Below are 24,486 nucleotides of genomic sequence, written 5' to 3' on the forward strand. Positions count from 1 at the left end.
ATTTAATGTTACTGGAGGCCTGCTTCTGCTAAATTAAAATCAAAATACGCCAATATAGAAGTAAATAAAATTCATTTGATACTCTCTCCTTTTGTTCAGTTTTCATGTTTTCGTACACTTAAATGATAAGAATTTCCTGAAAGTAAGTGTACTGCAAATAAATTTCTTGCATTAAAAATAAAATCGTTGCTATACTTAAGGTGTTCTTTTCAGTAGACAAATATTCAGATGATTTTTTAATTGTCCTTTAAAACAGTTTCTCCAGAAAAGCCTGAAGTGTTGCGTGCATGGAATGAAAGCATAATAAAGTTATCCTATGCATTTGATTTCTTAATGCAGTACTACACTGAAAGTTCTAGTAGGCCAAAGTATAATTCCATTATTGCAGCCTCTTGTAGATTAAACATCAAATAGCTTTCTGAAGCTGCTTCCCTATTGATTTTATTCGTAAAGAAAAAAAAAACACAAAAAACTTCTCAACAAGGTTGTCTGCTAACTTGTAATATCTTACCTTTTCTTTCAAATGACAGCACAATGAAAGCTTGAGTGTATCTTTGCACACCTAGAGATTAATTTGCAGCCTTGTTGCTGGAGAAATCTGTAGGTGTGCATTTTCAGCTGTTGTAAACATTACATTTTATGACTTAGCTGAGGTATGCAGTGGTGTGACTTTTCTATTACAAAGAATATGGAATGCCAAGTAAAAAATTTGTTGAAATACAAAGTTTCTGTTTCTGTGCTGAAAATATGAGCAGTATATAGGAAGTAATCTTTTGAATTTATTCAGTTAAAGCATATGTTGTGCTGTGGAACAAAAGAGGTTAAGTTTGTTGTCAGTGTCATTTAATAGCAACAATTTCTATTCACAGCGTGTTAGAACAGCACAAACTGACAAAAGAACAGTGGGAAGAAAGAATACAGAACTGGCATGAAGAGCACAGGGGAATGTTAAGGTAATCATGTAAAAAATGTTCACGACACTTTTTGTTATTATTAGGATGTATTGTGGGAGGTATTTGTTTAAAAAGCGGCTTTCTTTTATTCTGACCAGGGTAGGTGGTTATGAAGGACTTCCATGAGAGTTCAGTTTCCAGTTAGGTTGTTGGTTTGCCTACATGATTTCTGGTAAGGCTGTCAACTGCCTTTGTCCACAGTTGCCTGCCTCTAAAATACATTTAGTATTTCCTTAGGTGGCGGGACAGAAAGACAAAGTGCAGTGATTGGACTCTACTTGGATATTAGGATGTAGAACTCTTGGAAGTATCTGAGTCATACTATTTTAGAGAGATATTCAATTCATAATTAAATTTTACCCCAGCTGTTTATTCTGCAGTAACCTCATTCTTACAATGTACTTATGATTTGTTGTCTAAATGATACCAATTTTTTTTCTTCATCAGGGAAGATTCTATGATGGAATACCTTAAGATAGCACAAGACTTGGAAATGTATGGAGTCAACTATTTTGAAATAAAGAATAAAAAAGGAACTGAATTGTGGCTAGGAGTTGATGCTTTGGGTCTGAATATTTATGAGCATGACGATAAGTAAGTGGGAAATACTCATTTTGCAGTTCTGTCCTAGGAGTTGCTGAGATTGTAACCCCCACCTTACTGCATGTTCAGTAAGATCTGGCAAAACAGGTTCTCCTTCTAATCTATGTAAGAGATAGAAAAAGAGAGAGAAGTTCACTGCCAGAATGTTTGAAGTTTAAAGATGAGAGATGCAAAAGAAGGGAAAGGAAGAGCAGTTTCACAGAAGTTTAAATTTACGTTGCTTTAGATGGATTACTACATCTTTATATTGTTCTTCCTGTACATTTCACTCAGAACGTTCTCTTCGGTCAGGATGAAAAGGACATTTTAAAGCTGAGCAATGTATTTAATGAGAAACATTTGTAAGAGCCATGACAAGGATTATGGATGTTGGAGCATGAAGAACTTAGATATTTAAAAGTGAAACCTTTTAGACACCAAAGAAAATAGATCATTCATGTGTCGTGATAAAGAGATCAAATAATCTGTTTTACTTGAAGAGGGAAAAGCTGAAATGTAGAAAATGGGAAGAATTTGGAAATGGAACAACAGAGATTTCTTTCTTTACAAGTGCTTGTTAGTAGTATCTGATGTCAACAGACCGTTCACAGTGATTTGAAGTTACACGTGATATGTCAAACTCCAGAGGGGAGCAGTCAACTTCAGATGTATATACTCTGTAACAAAATTCTGTAAGACTTAATTGCCATTAGATGGCAATATAACTCCTGAAAGCTGGAAATACTCAAAATGCTCAGATCAGATTGAGCTATGAGGCAATTTTTGGTATTCCCCATCTCCTGATAGTTAGCAATCAAATACTTTAATAATTTCTGATATTTATAATTAAGATACTATGAATTGAAAAAACTTCTGTGTTGACAGAAAAATATTTACTGTTATGCAGTTGATGCGAACATTGTAACAATTTCTGATTTTAATTTATTTTGCTTAAGGTTGCAGAGGAAGTAAATTTAACTTGAACTCTGAAAATGTAAGAACACAAATCTGAGCTAAACTGAAGTACAATACGGCTGAAAGTTACATTAATTTCAGTATTTGAAATGTCAGTTTCTCACATTTACATAGTTACTCTTTCAAGTGAAAATACAGTTACCAATACCATATTAGGAATGAGTATGTGATCCTGATGTTTAGCATCTAGGTAATAGTAGTAGAATAAGTCATAAATCAAAATTCCTTTTGTTACAATGCTGTGTAATTGATTAAAATGTAATTAATTTGATTGAATATTTGTAAAAAGAAAAATCTACCAAAATACGCTTGAACTGTTGTTAAAGTTTGTGTTAAAACATAATGTTGCAGATGTAATGTTCTAAATGTAGCTAAGTGTAGTAGTGAGAATGGTACAGACATAAGCCTTATTAAATTCATATATATATATAAAGTGCACATCCTTGCTGCTTCTAATGAGAACTCTTTCTCTTTGAAGGCTGACACCCAAGATTGGTTTTCCTTGGAGTGAAATAAGAAACATCTCTTTTAATGACAAAAAGTTTGTCATAAAGCCAATTGACAAAAAGGCCCCTGTAAGTAGTGTGTACAATAGTATCACTTCCTATATGAAGGGGTTTAAGCGTGCAGGGACTTGCTTTGGCATTAAGGAATGAGTAAATATTGGTGACATTCATTACTTTTACTGATAGAATAGGCAGTAATCAAAACAAAATGTTAATTTTGAAATATGGTTTGTTTATTTTCTCTCTTTTCATTCTGCTTGATAGTCCTAAATTGTTGAGTGGTTTTAAGTCAACTAATACTTTGTGATGTGTTGAAAAGACAGCATAAGATGCTAAATTCTCTACCTCTTTTCTCCTCTGTTTTTCTTTTTTCTTTCTTTTTTTATTGCAACAGTACATTTAATGAGACTTTCTAGGTCAAATGACTTCAGAATAGCATAGAGAATAGTCTCATTTTTAAAGTTTTTAAATAATTTTTTATAAACCAGCTAATTTCTGGAGCATTCCAGGTGCAATTTTGAATTTATCTTACAATTTTCTGGCAGTAACTAGATTTATAGATTATGGTGCTTTCTTGCTCACAATATCAAAATACTTGTAAGTTTTCATTTAACCAATGCAAGAATGCAATAATGCTTTATCATAAGTGTATGTTTTTAGGGTAATGGATATACTGGAATTACTTTTTTCCTAGGATTTTGTTTTTTATGCACCTCGTCTGAGAATTAACAAGCGGATTTTGGCACTGTGTATGGGAAATCATGAATTGTACATGAGGCGGAGGAAACCTGATACAATTGAAGTGCAACAGATGAAGGCCCAAGCTAGAGAAGAGAAACATCAGAAACAATTGGAAAGGTAATTAACAAACTTCCGTGAAACAGAAAAAAATTCTGCTTTTTTAAGAAGTTACAGAATATCGTATATCTTAGAATTCTAGAAAAAAGAGAACTGCTTTTCTTTCTGTACTCTGTAAGCAGGTTTGTGAATTGGCGTGGCTCCCCTGTCTTAATATGAAAACGTATCTTTTTTGAGCCTTCAGCACAGGAATAGTAACTGTACTGTTGTTCCTGTTCATGTTATGTATTTTGTGCAAGTCTTACCTCTCTGGTGCTTGATTCCTAGGGAATTTTATACTCTGTGGGTGAACCCTTAAAGCAAGTTCAGTGAAGAATGTCCTGGCTTATCTTTTGTGTATTTAAAAAATACTGTTGCCATTTCTAGCCCAGATGAAACTTCATGCCTAAAATGCTGATAAAACTGTGGATTTACCTGACTGAACCATAACCCAGGTTGATTATCAGTTCTATTCATAAATTGTTTTTCTCTGCAGTAGTTTGAAGCAGAAACTGAATTAGAAGCATTTAAAATTGTCCTTCCCTGCTAGCCGAGTAAACTGAAAAATTTGCTACCTGCATCCAAAGAGTAGCATTTACTATGTTGAAAAGTAAAAAAACCTTTTTACTTTTTTTTTTCAGGGCACAATTAGAAAATGAGAAGAAAAAAAGGGAGATAGCAGAAAAGGAAAAGGAAAGAATAGAGCGTGAAAAGGAGGAATTAATGGAGCGCTTAAGACAAATTGAGGAGCAGACAATGAAAGCTCAGAAAGGTGAGGTCATAGATTTCTTTAATCTAGTGACTGTTTAGTTTAGCTGGGTAGTTCAGTTCTACAGTTCTTTTTGTTTGTCAGTGTGTTGTGTTACTGGGGGTGGGGGCTAAGTTTATTTTACTAATAGTGGCAAAAATTTAGTGGTGTTTTATTTGATTTTTCAGTGTTTAAATGATGGTGTGCATGCTTTTATCTGTATCTTTTTAATATAAAACCAATTTCTAATATAGCAAAAGTTTTGATTTAGTAAAAAGAAAATTAATGCATATACACAGTTCAACTCAGACATAAGAAATGCTTTAAGTGCTGAACACTTGGAGTTGAAGAGGGCAGGGAAATTAGAGGGAAAGATTTAAAATACTCTCTCTGGTATTTTGTTGAATTTAGCTTTTAATTTGGTAATTCCTTGTTCCTTTCTCCTTTCCTATTCCCTTGTAAGATTTGAGAAAATTAAAATCTTGTCAGACATTAGTGACAAAACACATAGTTGCACCAATCACAATTCTTTGTGTTTAATCACCCTGTAGAGTCCCTGCCTCCATGACTTCCCAGTCCCTCCTCTCCATGTTAGTTTTTTTTTTCTTTTCATGCTTCAAGTTTGGTTCACTTGGTTCACTTTCATAAAAGTTTTGTTGCTCCTTTCTTATCCTAACTCTTGGCTTCAAGTATCATAGAGAGAATCACTGATTAACTCTACACAAATAAATTGCATATGCCTGGCACTGCTCTCCAGCTCTACCCTGTGTTTTTCAGTCTTTCAGTGCAGAACAGGTTAGACATACCCAGACAGGTAACACACTAACTGTGCCATGGAATTGTCTGGGGAGAGCTATTTCGCCCAGGAGAAAACAGTGTCAGGGTGATTCTGGAGGTTTAACACACATTTTCTCATAACTTTGTGAGCAATATAGCTTAATTTCTGATGCAATACAAAATGTTCATATGTCATTTTAGCCTTGTATTTACACATGGAAAAGTCTTTATATAAATGATGTCTGTGTTAGTTTCGTGTTCTCCATCTTGGGAAGATTTGTTTGAGTAGTGTGTTTAAATAGTTTTGTGTTTTATTTAATTTCTAGGTACTGCATTTGTAGAACCCCGCATACTTGTGATGCTGTTTATTTAGTTTTATAACTGAAGTAGTAGTAGGCCTGGGAAACCAGCTGAAGAATAATGACTGTGAGACCTAATTAAAAGTAGAAATGCAAAAATAAAGCATGTGTCAGCATACCTGGGGAGGTGCTTTTATAGTGTTGAAGCTCATGATGAAAGCAAATGGATTGTTGGGAAAAATGAGTAGTTTTTTCTGGTGAAGGAATCTATGATAGCTGTGCCTAGCAAAGAACATAGTGGAAATTTTATCGTTAGAACCAGCAAAGAGCTTTAGAAAGACTTTTTTCATAGTCACCAGTTTTTCTCACTGGGGAGAAGTATATTTTGTCTGTGTAAACTTTAGCTTTCAGTATTCTTAAGATTATTACTTCTTCTTATTTCACTAAGGGTTCTGCCCTTTAGATTTCAATATTCTGCTATGCAGGCAGCTAGACAGCTGTTATCTCTCCCTTGATTTAAAATCTTCCTCCTCTGTTATACAAAGAATTTTTCTGACCTTTCCAGTGGGTCTTAAGTCATTTTGCTGGAGGCATGTGCCTAAATTTTCAGCCGTGATTAAGGAATCTGTCAGGCATTTCAGTAAAGAGGAAGAGTTCTTTTGATTTCTTTAAGAAAGTGATTTATTGTACATAAAACACTCTCATAGTAGGAGCATGTGCATGTATATGTACATGTATTTGGGTGTTTAGTTTTATCATTGACAGGTGACACTTTTCTGAAACACTAGGAATATCAGGTGAGATGAAGTATATCCAAAGAATTTCTTAAAGTAGGGGGGAAACCAGACAGGGAACAGAGTTCTGGGTAATGTGCTCAACAGCTTTTCTTAGCTTGAGGTGGTCTTGTAAATCTTGGTTAATGTTCTAGGTTACTTTATTTTGTGTGTATTACAGCTGGTATTGGTGATAAGTATGAGGAAGAGCTAGGTAGTGATAACTTGTCTGCAAACTTTCCTCTTGGCAGAGCTGGAGGAACAGACTCGAAGAGCTCTAGAACTGGATCAAGAACGGAAGCGTGCAAAAGAGGAAGCAGAACGCCTAGAAAAAGAGCGCCGAGCAGCTGAAGTAGCCAAAGCTGCTCTAGCCAAGCAGGCAGCTGATCAAATGAAGAACCAGGAGCAGCTAGTAAGAAACCTTTTTTTTTTTCCCTCAAAATTGGAATTGGAAAAGACAGTCGAAAATTTAGCCTTCACTCTCGTTTATGTCAAATGAAGAAGTACATTGAAACACAAAAGTACTTGAGATACTGTTTAGACTCGCCACTACTTTGCAAGATAAAAATAAACCTCTGGATCTGTGGGAGATTAAAAGACGACCACCACCTTTCAGACAGGCAACACTCACGACATTCTCTGTCTAATAGTCTCAAGCTTATCCAGCTGAGAACAAGAGTAGCTTCTTTCTGCAGCCTGCTGGGAAGCCTGTTCTCTGAGGCAGGTCTGTTCTGAAGCTTGATGGTGGTGGTGAGGAGTTGCTGGCATGGATTCATTGGGGTATTTTTGTTGCTTTTCCTCTCCCGTAGCCAGTATTTGCAGTGTCTTCTCACATTCTGTTTTAGACTACTTCTAATTCAAGATTTTTGTGTAAATAATCAGGAAAGGCATGAAAATAGAAGAAATGATTTTTCAACTATAATTGTGCTTTAGATCTTCTGTAAACTTGCCATCAGAATTATGTGCTAAGATTTAGTTTAATAGTACTGAGATTATGATCCAGAATCATAATCTTAATGGTGGGATCATTAAAGTTGTATTAGACTGAAACAGCCTGAAATGCTAGTTTGTAATGACAACTTGCTGTTTCCCAGCAAGCTTTGGAAGTGCAGAAGATAAATATTTTTTTTTTCTGGACTTATTTCCATTAGGCAAGAGTGCTCTGATTCATACCCTCTGTCATGTATGCTTAAAATTTCTATTTTTCACAGAGAAGTGATCAATGGTAACTAACTTTTTTCAAGCCAAATCATAGCAAAGGCTCTGCTTTCTTCCACTGCAAAACCAGACAGATACCAAATTAAAACTTCTGCTTTGTTCTTTTGTTTGTTTTAGGCAGCAGAAATTGCTGAATTCACAGCCAAGATTGCACTTCTAGAGGAGGCCAAGAAAAAGAAAGAAGAGGAAGCTTCAGAGTGGCAGCACAAAGTAATGAGCCCATGCTGTGTGAAGTCAGAACTTCAAAGAAAATAAGGGAAATGAGTGCGGAAATCTCACTAGAAGTCCATGGGGTCAAATCAGTCTCTTTCCCTTAGGCTTCAGAAAATTCTTTCTTAAAGGTTTTTGTCCTCCAGTCTACTGAAGCCAACCTATGCTTCTGTTTAATTAATTTCTTGATATTATATAGCCATGAAGGGGGAGAAATTGTCATCACAAGGGGATGGTCAAAGATTAGAAATTGCTTCCTTTTGTGTGATGATGAAATAGATTGTGTTAGAGAGGAGAACACTTCAGGAGGGAGGTATATAAAATCATGAGATTTGATGGAAAGATGAACCAAAACAGTTAACAGAGGCATGTGAAATGCAACTGGACAAAAATTTAAAGCAAAATAGTATTTCTTCATAACATCTATAATTAGCTATGGAGTGTGAATCGTTACTGTGCATGGGTTCCAAAAGGGTTTGAAAAAATTTTCACAATGTCTGGTTAAGTATGCAATTTGAAGACATCACCTTTGATCTAGGAAACCCCTGAGCCTTAAATTTCAGGAGATGAGGAAAGTTGGAAAACAATCAGTATGATTGTCCTGTTCTTTCGCTCTTCTCTTGTCTACTGCTGGAAGTAACTGGACCTTAGTACAGCTTATTTGGAGCCATATCTGGTTTTACTCTGTGTATCTATTAGACAGTTTGTAGTGCATAAGATAGTCATGTCAGTTATAAAGAACAGTTTCATGTGTCTGAGAACATCTCAAATATTTATTTTTATGACTCTTGATAAATCCTTTAAAAAGATGCTAAGTACTGTTTACTGTATTTAGGCTTTTGCAGCCCAAGAGGACTTGGAAAAGACCAAAGAAGAACTGAAATCTGTGATGTCTGCTCCTCCTCCACCTCCACCCCCACCAGTTATTCCTCCAACAGAGAATGAACATGATGAACATGATGAGAACAATGCTGAAGCCAGTGCAGAACTGTCTTCTGATGGTGTCATGAATCACAGGAGTGAGGAAGAACGGGTAACAGAAACACAGAAAAATGAACGTGTTAAGAAACAACTCCAGGTAATGAAGATTCATAGTTTTATCAACACAATTCAGGCTTTGGGTTTTCATCCTTCTTTTGTAAGAAATTTCACTGACGTTATGGTCTGCCAAGGAAACAGCTTCTTTATCATATATTAGGTTTATTGCCAGTTTACCAACCAATAATTGTTCATAGTGTTTTAGAAGTGGAATATATAGAAAGATTGGATGTAAGATTGTGCTTTATAGCTTAAAAGTGTAAGTATGCTGTTGCATTGGCCAGCAAACATTTCTAATAATGATATAATTTCCAGAACTCTGCATGTTAAAACATAATGCTTTCCTTTTTCAATACCAAAACTCATTAAGTGGTATGAACAGATGCTTGCTTGGTAGCATTTATGTTTGTAGTCATGTAAATGCAAAACTTCAAATTATACCCCTTTTGGATTACTCCTGTTTCTCTGAAACTGAGCAATTCCTCCCAGGCTAAGTCTTACGTGTCAAAGCATAATAATCTGTGGTGAAAGTGGTAGCCCTTTTCCTGGTTTTCCAAATGTTTATTTGGGAAGAAAACAGAAGAAAAGGAAAGCTGCTACTTTGTCTGGCAACATTGTCTTAGTAGTGTGTATGTGTAGTGTTCTTGCTTGGCCAGTCAGTCACTGACCTGATCACGGAGATAAATCTTTAGTTAAAGAAAAATTGAAATATAAGGCGGTTTTCCTGCTTTGTCATTCTGGTCCCTTTCTTCTTGGATTTTATGGTGTGTGAGGCTTTTTTTTCTTTTATATAGTTTGATGCTTACACTCATGTAGGAAAAGAATCCTATCCTCTCCTTACCTTTCCTTCTGCATTCCTTTGGATAGACCTCACAACTTGAGTACTGAGGAGCACAAGCATTCAAGAAATTCTTATCCAGATTGCAGAATAGTTGTTATCAGAAACTCCAGAACTGTTAAAGGATTAGTCAAAGCACTTAAATTCAAATATTTTATTCAACAGGCTTTAAGTTCAGAGTTGGCTCAAGCCAGAGATGAAACCAAGAAAACACAAAATGATGTCCTTCATGCTGAGAATGTTAAAGCAGGCCGCGATAAGTACAAGACTCTCCGGCAAATCCGACAAGGCAATACAAAGCAGCGTATTGATGAGTTTGAAGCAATGTGAGAGCTGGTATTTTGCATATATGTTCCTCGTAAAGCTGAACCACCAACAGAGAAAAAAGCAGACCTTTGCAGATTTGATGGATTGCACCCCACTTTGCCAAAGCACTTAATACCAGGTTGACTACAATGAGTAGAAGACAAATTTAGGGGAAGCTATTCAACAGTAAGGCAGTCTTTTGGGTGGGGGGAGGGTGTGGAGGTTAATAGTAGGTTTTTTCCCATTGTGCTTTCAGTTCATTGTTTGGGTTTTTTCCCCCCTCTGGAAACAGATGTGAAGTATATAATGACTGACAAGTGTATATATTGCTTAAACATTAAGAAATAGAAAAAAGAATGGAACTGTACCTAGGTACAGGATAGGTACTATTTCAGTATGAAGTTTGAAATTAGTTTTCAATGTAGCTACTCCATTAAGAGTTTGATATTGCTCACTTTCAGTTTTGGTTGTTTTTATTTCTTGTTTTGTTTGGAGAAGTCTTGTGTTTGTTTCTTTTTTTCTCCCAAGTGAAATTCTTTGGTGTTTCATGTCCTGTCATCATTGATGGTTTTCTTTGCCTACCTGTTCACAAAGGTCTGGATGGCAGGTGGTAGTTCCAGGAAATGTTTTTAAATGGAACACTACCTGTGGGCAGCACATGGCTGCTAATAGGCTTGAGTAAGTATTGCTTTTCCTAGCTGATTCTTCTAGATGTGCAAAATGTTCCAATGCAGCAAAGAGGGAAAAAAATAAACAAAGCTTAATGTGCTATTTGTTTGTAATTATTTTATTTGCAGTAGGGAGACCTGGACCTTTCTGGCAAGGGAGCATATGAAAACATCAGTCCCAGGGAGGGGACAGTATCCTACCTCACTACTATGTACATGATGACTGGTCCTTCAAACACCAGGAAAAAAACTGTTTAAATACTGATGTCACTACACAGTAACATCAAAGATTGCTAGGAGCTCTTACTCCTAAAATTTTATTTTACTTTATGATGGATTTATAGTGCTAAATACTGTCTAACTGCCTTCTGTTGAGTTTAAATTGTAAAAGCATCTGGTGTGTTTTAAAGCTGTAACCTGTCACTGGTATACTATATTCTTGGAGGGGTGTAGAATGTGTGTGTCAGTCAGTTTCAGACACAAAATGAAACTTCCCAGAATTGGAGTTAAAGTGTTTGTAGCTTCAGTTTTCAGTGAAGCTAGTATTGTAATTGTTATATTTGATGTCAGATTGTTTAGTCCTTTCTCTCTTGAAAAGGAAACCTGGTCTTTTGAGAAATTTGTTTAGAAATTGAACTTCAGTCATAACTTTACAGTTAATGTGGACTTCAGTTACTCCCCATGTTAGAGTACCCTAGTAAATATGAACAGTGGAAGAACCTAGGTTTCTCTGAGGATGGTTCAGCTTTTTTTCTGTTTGATATTATGCACTCATAAATTTACACTTATCCATTAAAATTTGCCATTTTATTAAACATTTTTTTGATGCACAATAGGTCTAAATTTCTTATGAACAGTCCAACTAAGTTTGTTTGTTTTTTTTTTTTATTTTGCGGAGTAGAAGTTTGGCTATGTGGGGTGACATCATGAAAATTAAATAAAGATACATTAATATATTTTTGGTTTGTGGGGCTAAACATATCTGCTTGACCTTGAAGACTGATGTGCAGATGCTGTGCACATGCTTCAAAATGCTGCTTGGTGGAAGTTGGTGTTTCAACTTGCAGTGCATTGTAAGAACAGTTTTTGTTGCACAGGCTTCATACACTGAAGCTTAAGGAAGTTTCTGAAGTATTTGAACAGTTTGCCATGGCAGGTGAAATACTGTGCTTCCAGTGAGTTTTCATTTTCCCTGAAAAGTGTGCAGTAACACTGATCCATCAGTTTCAGTGTTGGGAAAAAACACCAGTACAGATTGTTGTTCATAAGTCTACAACATGTAGAGTAGGGCTAAACAGATTAGATCAATTTATAAAGCTGTGTGATTTTTTTTTTTTTAATTTTTATTCAAACAAACAGGAACAACCATTTGTAATGCAGGTTTTCACACTGAACAAAGTGGTAATAGCTGCTGTCATCAGCAGCTGGGAACACTTACTGGTGCAGAAATACTAAGAATACATCTAATGATTACTTGGTGAAGTAATTTTCCACATGCTTTTTCCTTTAGCATCATGTTTTGTGTTGTACAATTAAGCTACAATTACATCTACTATTTTGGATAACATTCATTGGTTAACAATAAAGAGATACAGTTAATTTCTCTGAGGTCCATTGTTGTTATTTAATGCCTTTTTTTTTTTCTGACAGCTTTGCTGAGGACACTCCAATAGCCTTTTTTTTCCAGAGCAGTGTAGAAATTTTGGTCATCTTTTGTTTCACACTCTAGTTAGAATGAAATTTTAAAAAAATCAAATTGTATCCCTAGAGAATGGTATTTTGCTTAAGAAATTACCACATACAGTTAGGAGGAAGCACTGGTGTTTATCGATTCAAAACAGGATGTGAATCATCACAGCAAATTTGCTCTCTTGAGAACAGAGGGTAATTTGGCCATATAAGAGCTCTGGGTAATGTAAGAACTTTCAATCACTGCCTATATATTGCTTAGCCCCAGGATAAGTGGAATTTAGTTTAATGGATCAATACCTTAATTATTGTGAAACCTTGATCTGTTGGTTGGTTTGGTTTTTTTTTATACTGCACCTTATAGTGAACAGTGGTATCAAATACATGCACGGCCATGTGTTTTAAACAATGACAAGTTAATGGGATTTTTCATTTCTCTAATACACTTGAAAAGGACAGGAGCAGTCCCATGTAAATAGGTGTACAAATAACCTGCTAAAATGTTCTCACATAAATTAGACCTCCTCTCAGGTGCCATTCCATTCTCTCTTGAATTTGTTTGGCCTTGCACTCAGTACAAGCACATGACCCTTTCTGTTGCTCCATAGGGCAGAATTGCCTTGAGGAATTAAAACTTGATATTTGTAAACGTGCATATTTCTAGTTTGATACTTCCCTCCTGTTGGAGCCCCTTCTGCTGCTGAAGCCTTAACTCTGAGGTTTCTCACTTGTTAGAGAGCTTCTGCATACGTATGTAGCTTCCCAATATTGTGCTTGAAAGGGGAGGTAAGTGCTTTGGAAGACTTATTTTTTCAAAAATATGCTCTTGAGGTGGATAGAAAGAGATGCAAAGTAGTCTGTAAATAGTGGCACTATTACAATCAAACATGCCTTGTTGTGCAAGAAGATATTTTGTCTTCTTGAAGTAGTCCATTCTACATATCAAAACCTACATTTTCTGTCACTTGTACCAGTTTAGAAAGCATTATTGTGCTTTTGCTTTTTTCTTAAAACATGTTCTCTAGGGTTTTTCAAATTACCTGCTTTGAACATCTCTGAGGAAAAAAGGTTTGTTCTAAATGAAGTATTTCAAACTTCTGAAGAAAAAGTACCATAAGTATTTTCTCTAAATTTTTAAAGAAAAGATAAAGATTAAAATAATTAATTAAAACCTTTTGCTTTTGAAGATGAACTTTTATGCAAGCATTTTCCGTATCTGTTTACATATGGATAATCTAAAATTTTTTCTGCCCAAGACGTCAGGGATTTTAACAAAGACGTATCCAAGTGGGCTGAGGTAGTTGATCCTGGTGTTTGTAAATGTACTTGGAGTAAAAATAGCAACATAAAATGGAAAGCTTCCTTACAAAAGAGCAAAGTTCACTTATTAATAGAAGTTGTCTCATACATGTAATTTAATTCATCTTGGCTGGGAGATAAGATTTTTCTGAAAAATGTAATACATATCAGTGTATCAGCATACAAACTGGTGATTTCTTTGGCTCCTTCAGGGTATATTCTGCTGTTTGGATTGTAGGTGGAGAGTACCTGCTTCCCAGTGGGCATGCTGTGCTGCCTGGGTGCCTGAGGAGATGCTTCTGGCTGGGCATATGCCAAGCGCCGTGTCCCACTGCTCCATTCCTGAGCAGCACAGTCCAGTGCCTTGCCTCCCTGCAAAATTGGTCTGCAGGGAGGGGAGTTCTGCCTGGCTGCTCCTTTTCCCAGTTTGGGGACCCAGTCAGCAGCAAGGGGCAACTTCAAGCTGAAGGGCTGATGTGATGGTAGAGGGCTCAAAGAGGGAAGAAGATGCCAAATGCAAATGTGCACTAGATTCCCGTACTGGCTCCTTTATTTACTTGTGTGGAGGACTCCTTTTCAGTGTAGTCCTGTGGTGGGTATGTGGCCAATAATCTGTTTAGCAAATTTAGCAGCCAATTTTCTGGAGCAAGTTACATTTTTCTTTTCACTGCGCTGAGTCTAGATCCATAGGCATAAGCCAATTGCCTGATTTTGTTTTGCTTCATGGAGTTTGTCACTTGTGTTTGCTTTACTGTCTGTGTTGATAAGCTGCCACTTTGGAGTGCTATTAAAGAAGCTTTGCTTTGCTTTTTTTTAAAATTTCTTCCACCCAAAGATTGCTGCCATATCAAATGTGTATGTTTTGTTCAATGTGAATGAAGTGGGCTCACCAAGCCCAATAGACTTTCTCAACAAGCTATCAAATTTCTTCAGAAAGGACCACAATATTTGCAGCAATGCCTCAGGAAGAGACACATTATGCCCACATAGCTCATAGTTTAGGGAATGGCAAGGAGGAAACAGAGCATTTTGAATTGCTGATATTCCATGAGGTGTTTATATTGGCTTTTGTAAATAATATGTCAAGAGTGTTTCTGTTCACAGCAGTAGGCTTTAGGCAGCAGAAGAAATGAGGGGAGATGGAAATGCACATCAAAGGAGGCGGCCTGGTTGGTGCAAATGTTCCTAATGCACGTGTGCATGAGAGTTAATGTTTCCTGTGCTCTGGATAAGTGGATCAGGTGTAAAGAAATCAAGCTCAGAGGTAGGACAATTGCATTGCTTTTTCTGCTTATTTGTTTTTGGGTTTTTGTTTGTTTGTTTGTTTGCTTTTAAGCTACCTTATTTACAGAGGATAACTTGCCATTATTTGAAGGCTTTTAGAAAGCCTGCTGCCCAGCACTGAAAGGTCTTGGAGTTCTTAAGGCCATGTGCTCCCAGCCTGGCCTCTGTGTTGTAACTTCCTCTGCAGTGTGGTAATTTTGCCCGGGCACATTTCTGCAGGGCCAGAAGCCGTGCACATGCAGGGTCCTGCTGCCCCTTGTTGCAGCAACACGAAACCCGTGTGCCCCTGTGAAACAGTAATCGCTCCACAGCCCTGCTGCTGCCTGCACTGGGCTCGGCTGGATCTTGTATCCACAGCTCCCTACAGCCTCAGCTTTCACACCTCTTATTCACCCTCCATTTCTTCTTTAAACTTGATACAGTATTTAACTTCTTAATCTGTGGCTTCAGTAACATTCTGCTAAATTGAGCTTTTCCAGAATGGTTGACAACTGTGTCAAATGTTTTCTTAAAATATATCAATGAGCCATACTTTTATTCAAATAGCACTTCTGATTAATTAATAATCTCTGTGAATATGGTAATTGTGGTTGTGTTGCCAGAAAGAGATTCATTTGCATTGAGACCAAGGCTCAAAACTTTTCTGCCAAGTGCATTTCAGTCTTCGGCGAAGTTGAGAAATAACATCCAGAATACACAGATGAGTCGATCCTGCTGCTGCCTTTATTGCTGGGAACAAGTTCATTTACATCCAAGTGAGCAGATTCAGTGTTTGAGATTCAGGCAACCTTGTTCACACGTCAGAGAAATTTCTAAAAATTACAAGAAATCTTCACACCAATAATCAGCACTGCACTGTTTGTTTCATGTCCTTGATAGTGTTTCTTCAATTTAATTCACCTTTTGAATTCTTGGATCTCTTGTGAGCAGTGTTTTGGACATCTGTCTCACTGCTCAGTGCCAGTTGTACTTTTCCATACCATTTGGAAACACAGCTCTTTCTTCTTTTGCACTTAGAATCTTAGTATTGTTTTCAGTAAAGCCAGTGAACTCATCATCTTCAAATTTAGAACTATTACTGCTGCTTCTCAAAATAGTCTTTGGATTAATTTTGGGTGCATGTTCTCTTTTCAGACATGCATGGTATATGCCACCTTACAGCATAAATAATTGTATTGACTAGTTAATAATTGCTGGTAGCTTTCTGAAGAAGATGTCAGAAAACATATATGTTAATGTAGAAATTGAATCACAGTGTTTATACCCATGAGGTTCAGCTTTGAGCCTGCTCACATGCATAAGGGAGCATGTGGGAGAGAGAGAAATTCTGTGCTTTCACTGTGTAGCTGGCTGTCCGGACTAGGCAGGAGAAAGCACTGGAGCAGGATGGTTTTTCCTGCTCAAACAGCAGAGCAGAGCTGTCAGGCACAACTGCATGGTCCTGCAGCTTTGCTTTTCTGCACAATAGATGTTCTTGATAGTTTAAAAAAAAAAAAAAAAAAAGGCAGCCATGAAATAGTTGGCTTTTCCCAAATCAGACTTAATTATTGTTATATTCCTGTCTGGCTTGAACTTTCTCTGCAGGTCACTCTAGTAAAAGCTGAACTCCTCTATAGAATAAGCACAGATACTTGAGAGCAGGAGTCAGGTATCCCATGGTTCTTCAGCCTGCCCTGCCTCTAAAAAACAGTGGTAGGTGTGGGGGGGAAATACCTGTCTCTGTTCATTTTCATAGAGGGCCATGAAAATAAATTCTGAACTTCTGCTTTTTTCTAGCAGTGGCTTCTGTATGCTTTGAGATGGCCCTTTCATATGTGCTTTTCCCAGTCTTCTTTGAACTGGTTCTTACATCTCACTTCTCTTTGCTGCTTTCTTGCTTGTTTTGAGATTGTCTTCTTTTTGTTTTCTTTTTTTTTTCTCTTGCTAATGTGTCATGCCTTTAATTTCATTTGAAGAACAGATTTCAGTTTACATCAATGAGAGCTTCAGTGCAATTAAATAACTTTGTTTCAATATAAGAATGCAAATTAAGACAGGGAAGGAAAATGTTGCATAATTATTAGTTTGAAAACATTGTAAGGGTAAGTTGAAACCTGAAGTCCTAGCAAAAAAATATATTGCACTTAGTTGACTAATTAGACTCAAGGTGAGAAATGGAAGCAGACAGCTAGGTATGGCAAGGTGGACTTCTCAAACTAAATTCATGATAGAAAAGTACTTTGGTAAAACTCACATGGCTTTTTTTTTTAATTTGCACTTGCTGGATTATTTTGAGAGCACTGGAGAAGAAAATATTGAATCATTCTTCAGTCATATGTCCTTTAATTACTTCTGTTGTAGCTTATTTCACCAATTTAAGAGTAAAAATGCTTTTTTTTTCCTCTCCAGCAATTTTGTAAAATTATGTTTTGCCTATGACACTGAAATTATCTTTGCAATCTACAGCTTAATGGAAGAAACTGTTTTCTGAGAGAAAGGTATCATGATTTGTCTTTTGTTTAACTGAGCTTGATAATTTATATGTATGTATATATGTGAACATATATATTAAAAATATGTAGATAGCATGGTTAAACTAGAGATTTCTAATACAGCATGTGGCATCAGGCCTTGTAACAGCTGTATTACAGTGAAATGTACAAGTTGCTACTTACAGGAACTTTGATCTTGAATAGTTTTAAAAATGAGACTTTTAAAAACTGTATTTAAAATACCATTGAAAAAATATTACAGCAGGCGGAGTGAATATGGTTCAGTTTTGTTCTTTATCTCAAAATCAAATCTACTTATGTGCATGTTTGATTTTGTGAAATCCAGCTGTTCCTGGGAATCTTTTAGTACCAGGAAACATTTCACTGGTTTCAGTGGTGCCTTCCCAGCCTACAGTTTCACTCACTGATGGAAACCTGTTTCTTCACCCCACCCATGTCCAGGAATTGCTGTCAGACTTTTAAAACACCAGCCTTAACCACATGCCTTATTTGCTTATAGTCAAGCCTGAAAGTTCTTGCTGACTTTCTGTGCCAGAAGATGATCTGTGAAGGAAACAGGCTGTGGTATAGAATTTTGATGTTCCTACACATTATATGCTGTACCTGCATTCATAAATGAAAAAAAAAAAATCTATTGAAGGCTTCCTTCTGTTGAATAGCTGCTTATTCCCCATGCTTATTAATGGTAAAGAGAATCTGGTCATTTACTTTTTTTCCTGATTAATTTTGGATATTATTATGATATATTGCTACTTACAGCTGAAGTGTTTTTCTCTGAAACAATCAGAGTGAGATGTTCACAACAAAGCAAAGTTCACATAGGAATGTTAAATATAAAGTACTGGTTATTCTTTGCCTAGTCATAATACATTTAAGGGAGTCATTCTACGTTTAAGGGAGTCATTCTACAAAAGGAAGGCAATTTTCAAGCCACTTCAACAATGTTTTTTTATAAAACTCAACATGGAAAATATACATTTTTGAAACGTGTCTGCACTCAAGTAAGTTTTGACTCACTGTAAATTTTTCCACCAGAGAACTTTAAACTTTAGGAGAGAAATAAATTTGAGAGAGATTCCTTATGCTGTCCTCACCTTTTTCTCCAAAAGGCTCATGCAAAGGAACAAACAGAATAAACTAAACTAAACACCAGAGCTTACGCAGCAAACAGCACATGTGCTGTGCTAAAAGGAAAATATATCTGAAATCATACGGGCTGTGATTGAATGTTCTACAAATATGTCCTCTATTTGGTGTATTTGTGCACAAGGCATTTTATTTTATTTCAGCCATCTTTGGGAGCAGTTTTAACACAATCTGTGTTGTACCCACATGTGGTTTGTGTTACCTGGAAGAGCGGATTGGTCCTTTAAAACTACTCTCTGGGTGAATTTTCAGTTAGGTTCTTTGTAATGCTAAAATTTGATACCAAAACTGAACTGCTATGTGCAAAAATTTGGCATAGAAGAGTATGTAGACAGTTGGACCTGCTCTTCAAGCTGAAAGTCTGTGAAGGTGGGTTCTGAGTGTCCCTGGGTGCCTTGGCCACAAGAATTGTGTGTTTCTGAAATCACTGTGTTTCTGGTGCTCCCTTGGAAAAAAAGTTCAGTCAGAAATGAAATATGCAATAGCTACAGGAAGTGAAGTATGGCTCATATGATGTTGCTGCATATTTCTATTGTTTAGTATCCTTTTGCTAAATCTATTTGATCTTCTCTGTGTCTTTCTGTGCAGGTTACAAAAGTACGATCTCTTGCAACCCTTAGGATAGGAGCAAGGTAAAGATCTGCAGAAGACCTGGGGTCTGCCAAGGCCTGCTATTGCACTTCTGTAAATCTGGACAGTGTACAGTGCTTTAAATTAGGTGCCTGGTCTGTGAAGAGTTTTTGGAAGGACCAGGAAGTGCTGTTACAACATTTCATTAGTGTTTGATTCTCTCGTGGTCTCTAAATCTTCCCTTTGTTGTCTTTTCCCAGAAGAAAAGTAGCTATCTGAAGTATTTAAGTTGTTGTTCTTTACAGGAAAACAGGAAATAATATTAATGTGTTAATCTTTACCTTGTAATGGGATGTACTAGAGTAATGTGACTCTCCAAAGTGCTTGGGGCATCCTGTAGGCTTTGTCCACAAGTGATGTAGTGTGGGAAGCCTGACTTATATCCAGCCTGGGTAAAGTGAAATAACAATAGATACTTTCCAAGTTTTATTGGTTTTCTACACAATTTCTAATAGCCTTGATGATACCTGAACAGTGTCAGATAATTTTCTAATGTAAAAATCCCAGTTTAATATGTCTGTACATAGATTCCCAGTGTAAGCACCCATTGCTCCTTGCCTTTTTGTATGCTGTCAGGATGTGCATACTGTGTATACATAACTGCTGGACTGTGCACCCTGCACAAAAGCCTGAATAAATGGGTTTTAACGTTCATCCAAAGAATCACTATTCATTTGATGATCAGTGGTGCTAGTGGATTTTCTTTCACTTCTCTCAGAAGTTTTAATTCATTTTGTGGCACCAATCCAAAGTGGAGTTTCCAGGTAAATAACTTGTGCTGTGACCAGGTAAGCTAATGAGAAGCTTTATTTACAAAGAATGGATTACTCTTGAAGGAAAAGACAGCTGATAATTAAGGAAGCTGTTGACTGAGTAGATAGACAACCAAATTGTCCTCAAATCCAGCTAGCACCTCCTGGGAATATACCAAACCTCGGTATATTCCTCAGAGTGAACTTTATGTTCCTTGCAGTGCCTTCTTGCACAATGGCCTCCTGCATTGGGAACTGTGCCAATAGATCTGTCAGAGGACTTGGATCTGAAGCAGCGGCTGCCAGAGCCTCTGGCATGTGCCCAAAGTCATTGGGTGATAACCACACAAGGAGGAAGCTGCCCCAGGGCCCTGCAAGCACCCCATGGACCTGGAACCTGCCTTGGTGCTGCTGCTGTGCCTCCTGTAGGCACCACCTCTGGCAGCAGCCCTCCAGCTTGGGTGTGTGCCCTGTACTCTCCATCCTGGCAGGTTTTGGAGCCACATCCCCCACACCTCAGGACTGCAGGTGGGGAGGGTGGGCAGTGGGTTGTGGCCAGCCTCCTGCTGACATCCTTGCAGGGACAGGGGCTGTTGAGAAGGAAGCCTCCCCTGTCTCTGATTGGCACATCCGCACACCACCAGCTGAAGACCGTAGCTCAGCCCTTGGAAGACGAGGTTTGGATTTAGGATGCCAAGAGGAACATAAAATCCAAAGCTGTGGAGTTTCAGGGTCTGATTTGCACACGTGGGCCAGCACTGGTGTCTTGGGACTGGTTTGCTCAGCACTTGAGTGATTATTTAAAATGGTTTCTGCAGCCTCCCTCTCCCTGCATGACCCATGTGGGGGCTTAGAAATGTTCCTGGTGCTCAGGGGACCAAGGCCCAGGGGCCTCCAAGAGTTATGTCTAGCAAGTGTTTCTGCAATAGCTACTGCTTGGAGCAGCCTTCTTTGGGACTGTGCTTGCTTCAGGTAATAACAGTTAAAGGTTGTAAGACCCTTTCATGCAATTATATCCTCAGTACCACCACAAATGTTCCTGAGGGTTGTGTCTAGTGCTGCCTAGGATGCTTTTTATCTTCTCTAGTCAGTGCTGAAGTTCTCTGGTGGGTGTTCTGCAGAGGGGGAATTGGGCAAGATGAAGTGTACCTTAGCAGCTGGGTTTAAAAAAAGAGACATGAAATAGGGGTTCTGATATAATGAAAGCTTTGGGCTCCCTCTCACTGTTGATTGTAGCATTGCTCACCTGGCCTGGTCTGGCTCTGACAGGTCGAAATGGCAGCTCATTAGCTGGAACATGCAGGTTTGCTCCTGCTGCTAGTAACCAGCAGGAGCTGGACTGGGAAGGGGTGGCAGCTCTCCCCTCGCAGCTGTTGGAGGACCCAGCCTGGGAACTGGGCTTGCTCAGCTGCAGCAGCTGCTTTGGATGAGCTGAAATGGTCCCAGTCTCTGCCTGGCACAGTCCTGCCTCTGGTCAGACACAACAGGTTTCTCAGTCACCTCCACGGCAGTCGGGATTTTACCCTGGTGAGTATGGTGTTGGAATTGCAGATTGGTATTTACCTGTAGGTAAAGGTCTGAAATGTTGTTAGCAGAGTTGTAGGATAAAAAACGCCATCCTGCAGGGAAGGAGAGAGTGAATTCAGTCGTGCCTGTGAATGGCTGGCCTCAAATAGCAGTGCCTGGTCCGTAAGGCAGGAAGAAACTTGATTGCCACTTTAAATGGTGGTGTCCTTCCTTGTCCCTCTCTCCTACATGCTGTTTCCACACTTGATGGCTGGCCAGCGGCTTTGCTTCTCTTTGCAGTTCATCCTGGGTCGTTCCTCTAAATTCACCAGTGGTCCTTGCATCTGTGCCTGCAGCAGGGTGTGGATTTGGAAGCAGCTGGGCTGCAGGTGGCCCTGATCAGGTGGCAGGCAGTCACTGGGGTGCAGCCACCCTGAGTCTCATAGCTCAGCCACTTCACTGCCCTGACTGCAGAGGGCAATGTTGTAAACCTGCAGCCATTTGGGGGTCTCTTCCCACTTTTTCTGATGGTCTGACTGAAGTTCTGCTGCTGCTTGGCTTTTCCATAGTTGATGTGCACTGGCGAGTTAGTGAGTGGAAGCCTGCCTGCCTGCCTGCCTCCTATGGCAGCACTTGCTGGCCCTCAGCTGGGGGCAGGTATTCCATTAAATTAGTTTTAAATGTTAAAAGGTGGGGTGAACAAGTAAACTTTAATTTAAAGTCTGATCCAGGTTTAGAATAGGATAGCAGCCCCATTTCCTGGTGGCACATGGCACACTAACACTTTCCATTTTTATCATACTGACATTTTCCTTTTTCCAAAATAATTCTATAGATGTAGCCAATGCCAACTGTGAACAGCTTTTCTGCATCCTGTTTCAGCATTAATTAAATCACTTTGTTGCAGAGGAACCAAGGGAAGCTCATTTAATCAGGTACTAAATAAGCAAACAAACAAACAAACATACATATAAGCCCTCTCTGCAGTTCCTGGGGCATCTGCCTCTCCTCACCATTGTGATTAGGATGAGACCAGGGCAGAACACTGGGGGCAGGTCAGTACTGAGGATCACCGTGGTCTGCACCTCCCAAAAACCTCAAAATGTTTAACTGGGTTTAAGCCCCAGCAGCACTGTGGTTATAGGCACTCTGCAAGCATGTGACTTAATGCCAGAGTCCCCAACAACTGCTAGGGGTGGCTGCAGTGAGAGAGCAGGTAGCAAAACACTGCCTGAGACAGGGAGTTCTGTCACTGAATTCACTTAACTTTTCTTTCCCCGCTCCCCCAGGAAAACAGACTTTCTATTCCTGAAATTGGTAAAACGTAAGTTAAAATCCAGGTTTATACATGCCTGAAAGTTTTGTAGAGCTGGATGAAACCCAAAAATTCCTTCTCCCAGGCACCCTGGCCAGACCCCAATGCAATTTTCCCCCTTTCAGGCCACTTCCTGAGGGTTGGAATGTTGGGTCACTCAAACCACCACTGCAGCTGTGGTTCCAGGGTGCAATTGGGGATCTCTGTAAGGTGATCCTGGCTGGCATAAGGAACCTGCCTGGAGAACATTGCCAGCTCCTTATCCCCCACACTCCTCTTGCTTACGCTTCACCCAGCTCATGTAAGTTAATAGCAGCGTTGAATTTCCATCATATCTACCTGCTGCTCCTGGCAGTTCAGCTGGGAAAGAAAAAGCCCGACTGTTGCTATAGAGACCATCAGATGGAATGGCACCAGAACATCTTCTGCACCACTGCAGCCGTGTGCCCCAGCACCCCCCTCGTGGCCATGCTGGGAGTGAGACACCCCTGCTCCTCGAGCCACCCCTGTCCTGCCCTGCAGAACTCCAGGGAGGAATGATCTCCTGAGTCCCCTACAAGCTGGATTTACACAGGTCTTCCTCAGTGAGAAGCTTCTCCCAAGCTCTCTTTGAACAGGGTTGTGGGTTGGACATGTCCCCAGGGATGGGCAGGGAAAGGCAGGGCAGCAGCTCCTTCCTGGTGCTGGTTGTAGGACTGTGGGAGCCTGCGGGGAAGGGTGAGTGGAACAGGGTGTGACAAAGCTGGCTGGTGGAGGCAGCTTCAACAATTTTCAACACTTGTTGCTGCTGGCAACACCTGGCTCTGCCACACCAGGTGTCCCAGGAGTGGGTGCTGAGGTTACTGAACACAGGTCCTGTGAACGCAGGTGACACTGAGGAGCAAGATCATGGTGGTATTTAATGTGCCCAGTTCGTGCCAGCTGCTTCTTTACAGCTACAGCAAAGGGGGCAGTTTATGCACCACGAGACAAAATCTCTCAATGTCTCTTCCATTTCTTCAGCACAGAATGAGCTCAAAGATCCTGCAAGGCTGGAGGATGCTGCCCAGAGCAGCCCAAGTGACACTTTGTCCTGCTTGGAAATGGTCTTGCAAGGAGCATCCCTTTGTGTTTGTACAGCAGCCTCTCCTTAGCTTCTCCAGACAAGGTCATGCAGGTTGTCAAGTTCAGGTTTCAGCTCCAGGCTGCATGACAGAGCCCTTTCATCTCCAGTGTCACAACACATCAGGGGCTGCTGTGATACCTGCCATGCTTTTGTTAAAGCTTTTGCAAGAGAAATTTCTAAACAGGTGACAGGGTCTCCAGGCCTGACATGTAGGTGATGTAGGCAGATCTCATGGGATTTAGGGAATTGACCTAATTGGGGAAACTCATGGTCCTTGTTCAGCCCAAGGGAGAAAGCAGAGATGTGGAGGAGAAGCCTCAGGTGGTGGTAGGAGCACCATCCAAAGAGACCAAACTCGATTATACAAATGCCAGCAGCTTGATGATTTGAGGAAAAAAAAAAAAAAAAAAAAAATCACCTATAAGAAATTGGCTGGATTGATGCAGTCAAAGGTTTGTGGTCAATGCTTTAATGTCCGGGTGGAGGCTGGTGATGTCCCTCATGGCTCTGCCCTGGGACTGGTGCTCTTTAATATCTTTG

The 24,486-nt window shown here is 39.1% G+C and overlaps 1 protein-coding gene across 2 annotated transcripts in view; it reads left to right on the top strand.

Moving 5' to 3' along the window:
* The window catches only part of RDX (radixin), a 37,026-nt gene extending 24,688 nt beyond the window's left edge, over positions 1-12,338 (top strand). The window contains exons 6-15 of one of the 2 annotated variants that reach the window (XR_014589396.1): positions 870-953; positions 1,401-1,547; positions 2,989-3,085; positions 3,711-3,874; positions 4,495-4,625; positions 6,702-6,862; positions 7,786-7,878; positions 8,714-8,956; positions 9,920-10,738; positions 10,858-12,338. Coding sequence is in view for 1 of the 2 variants with exons in the window: in XM_083855635.1 (XP_083711761.1) it covers positions 870-953; positions 1,401-1,547; positions 2,989-3,085; positions 3,711-3,874; positions 4,495-4,625; positions 6,702-6,862; positions 7,786-7,878; positions 8,714-8,956; positions 9,920-10,084 (1,285 nt within the window). In the remaining variant the exon portion in view is untranslated. Of the gene's footprint in view, positions 1-869; positions 954-1,400; positions 1,548-2,988; positions 3,086-3,710; positions 3,875-4,494; positions 4,626-6,701; positions 6,863-7,785; positions 7,879-8,713; positions 8,957-9,919; positions 10,743-10,857 lie in introns of those variants that run through there. The other variant, XM_083855635.1, reaches the window with a different exon arrangement.
* Positions 12,339-24,486: the final 12,148 nt, after the last annotated feature.

Source organism: Zosterops lateralis, assembly GCF_965231275.1.
Source record: "Zosterops lateralis genome assembly, chromosome: 2".
Classification (NCBI taxonomy): Eukaryota; Metazoa; Chordata; class Aves; order Passeriformes; family Zosteropidae; genus Zosterops; species Zosterops lateralis.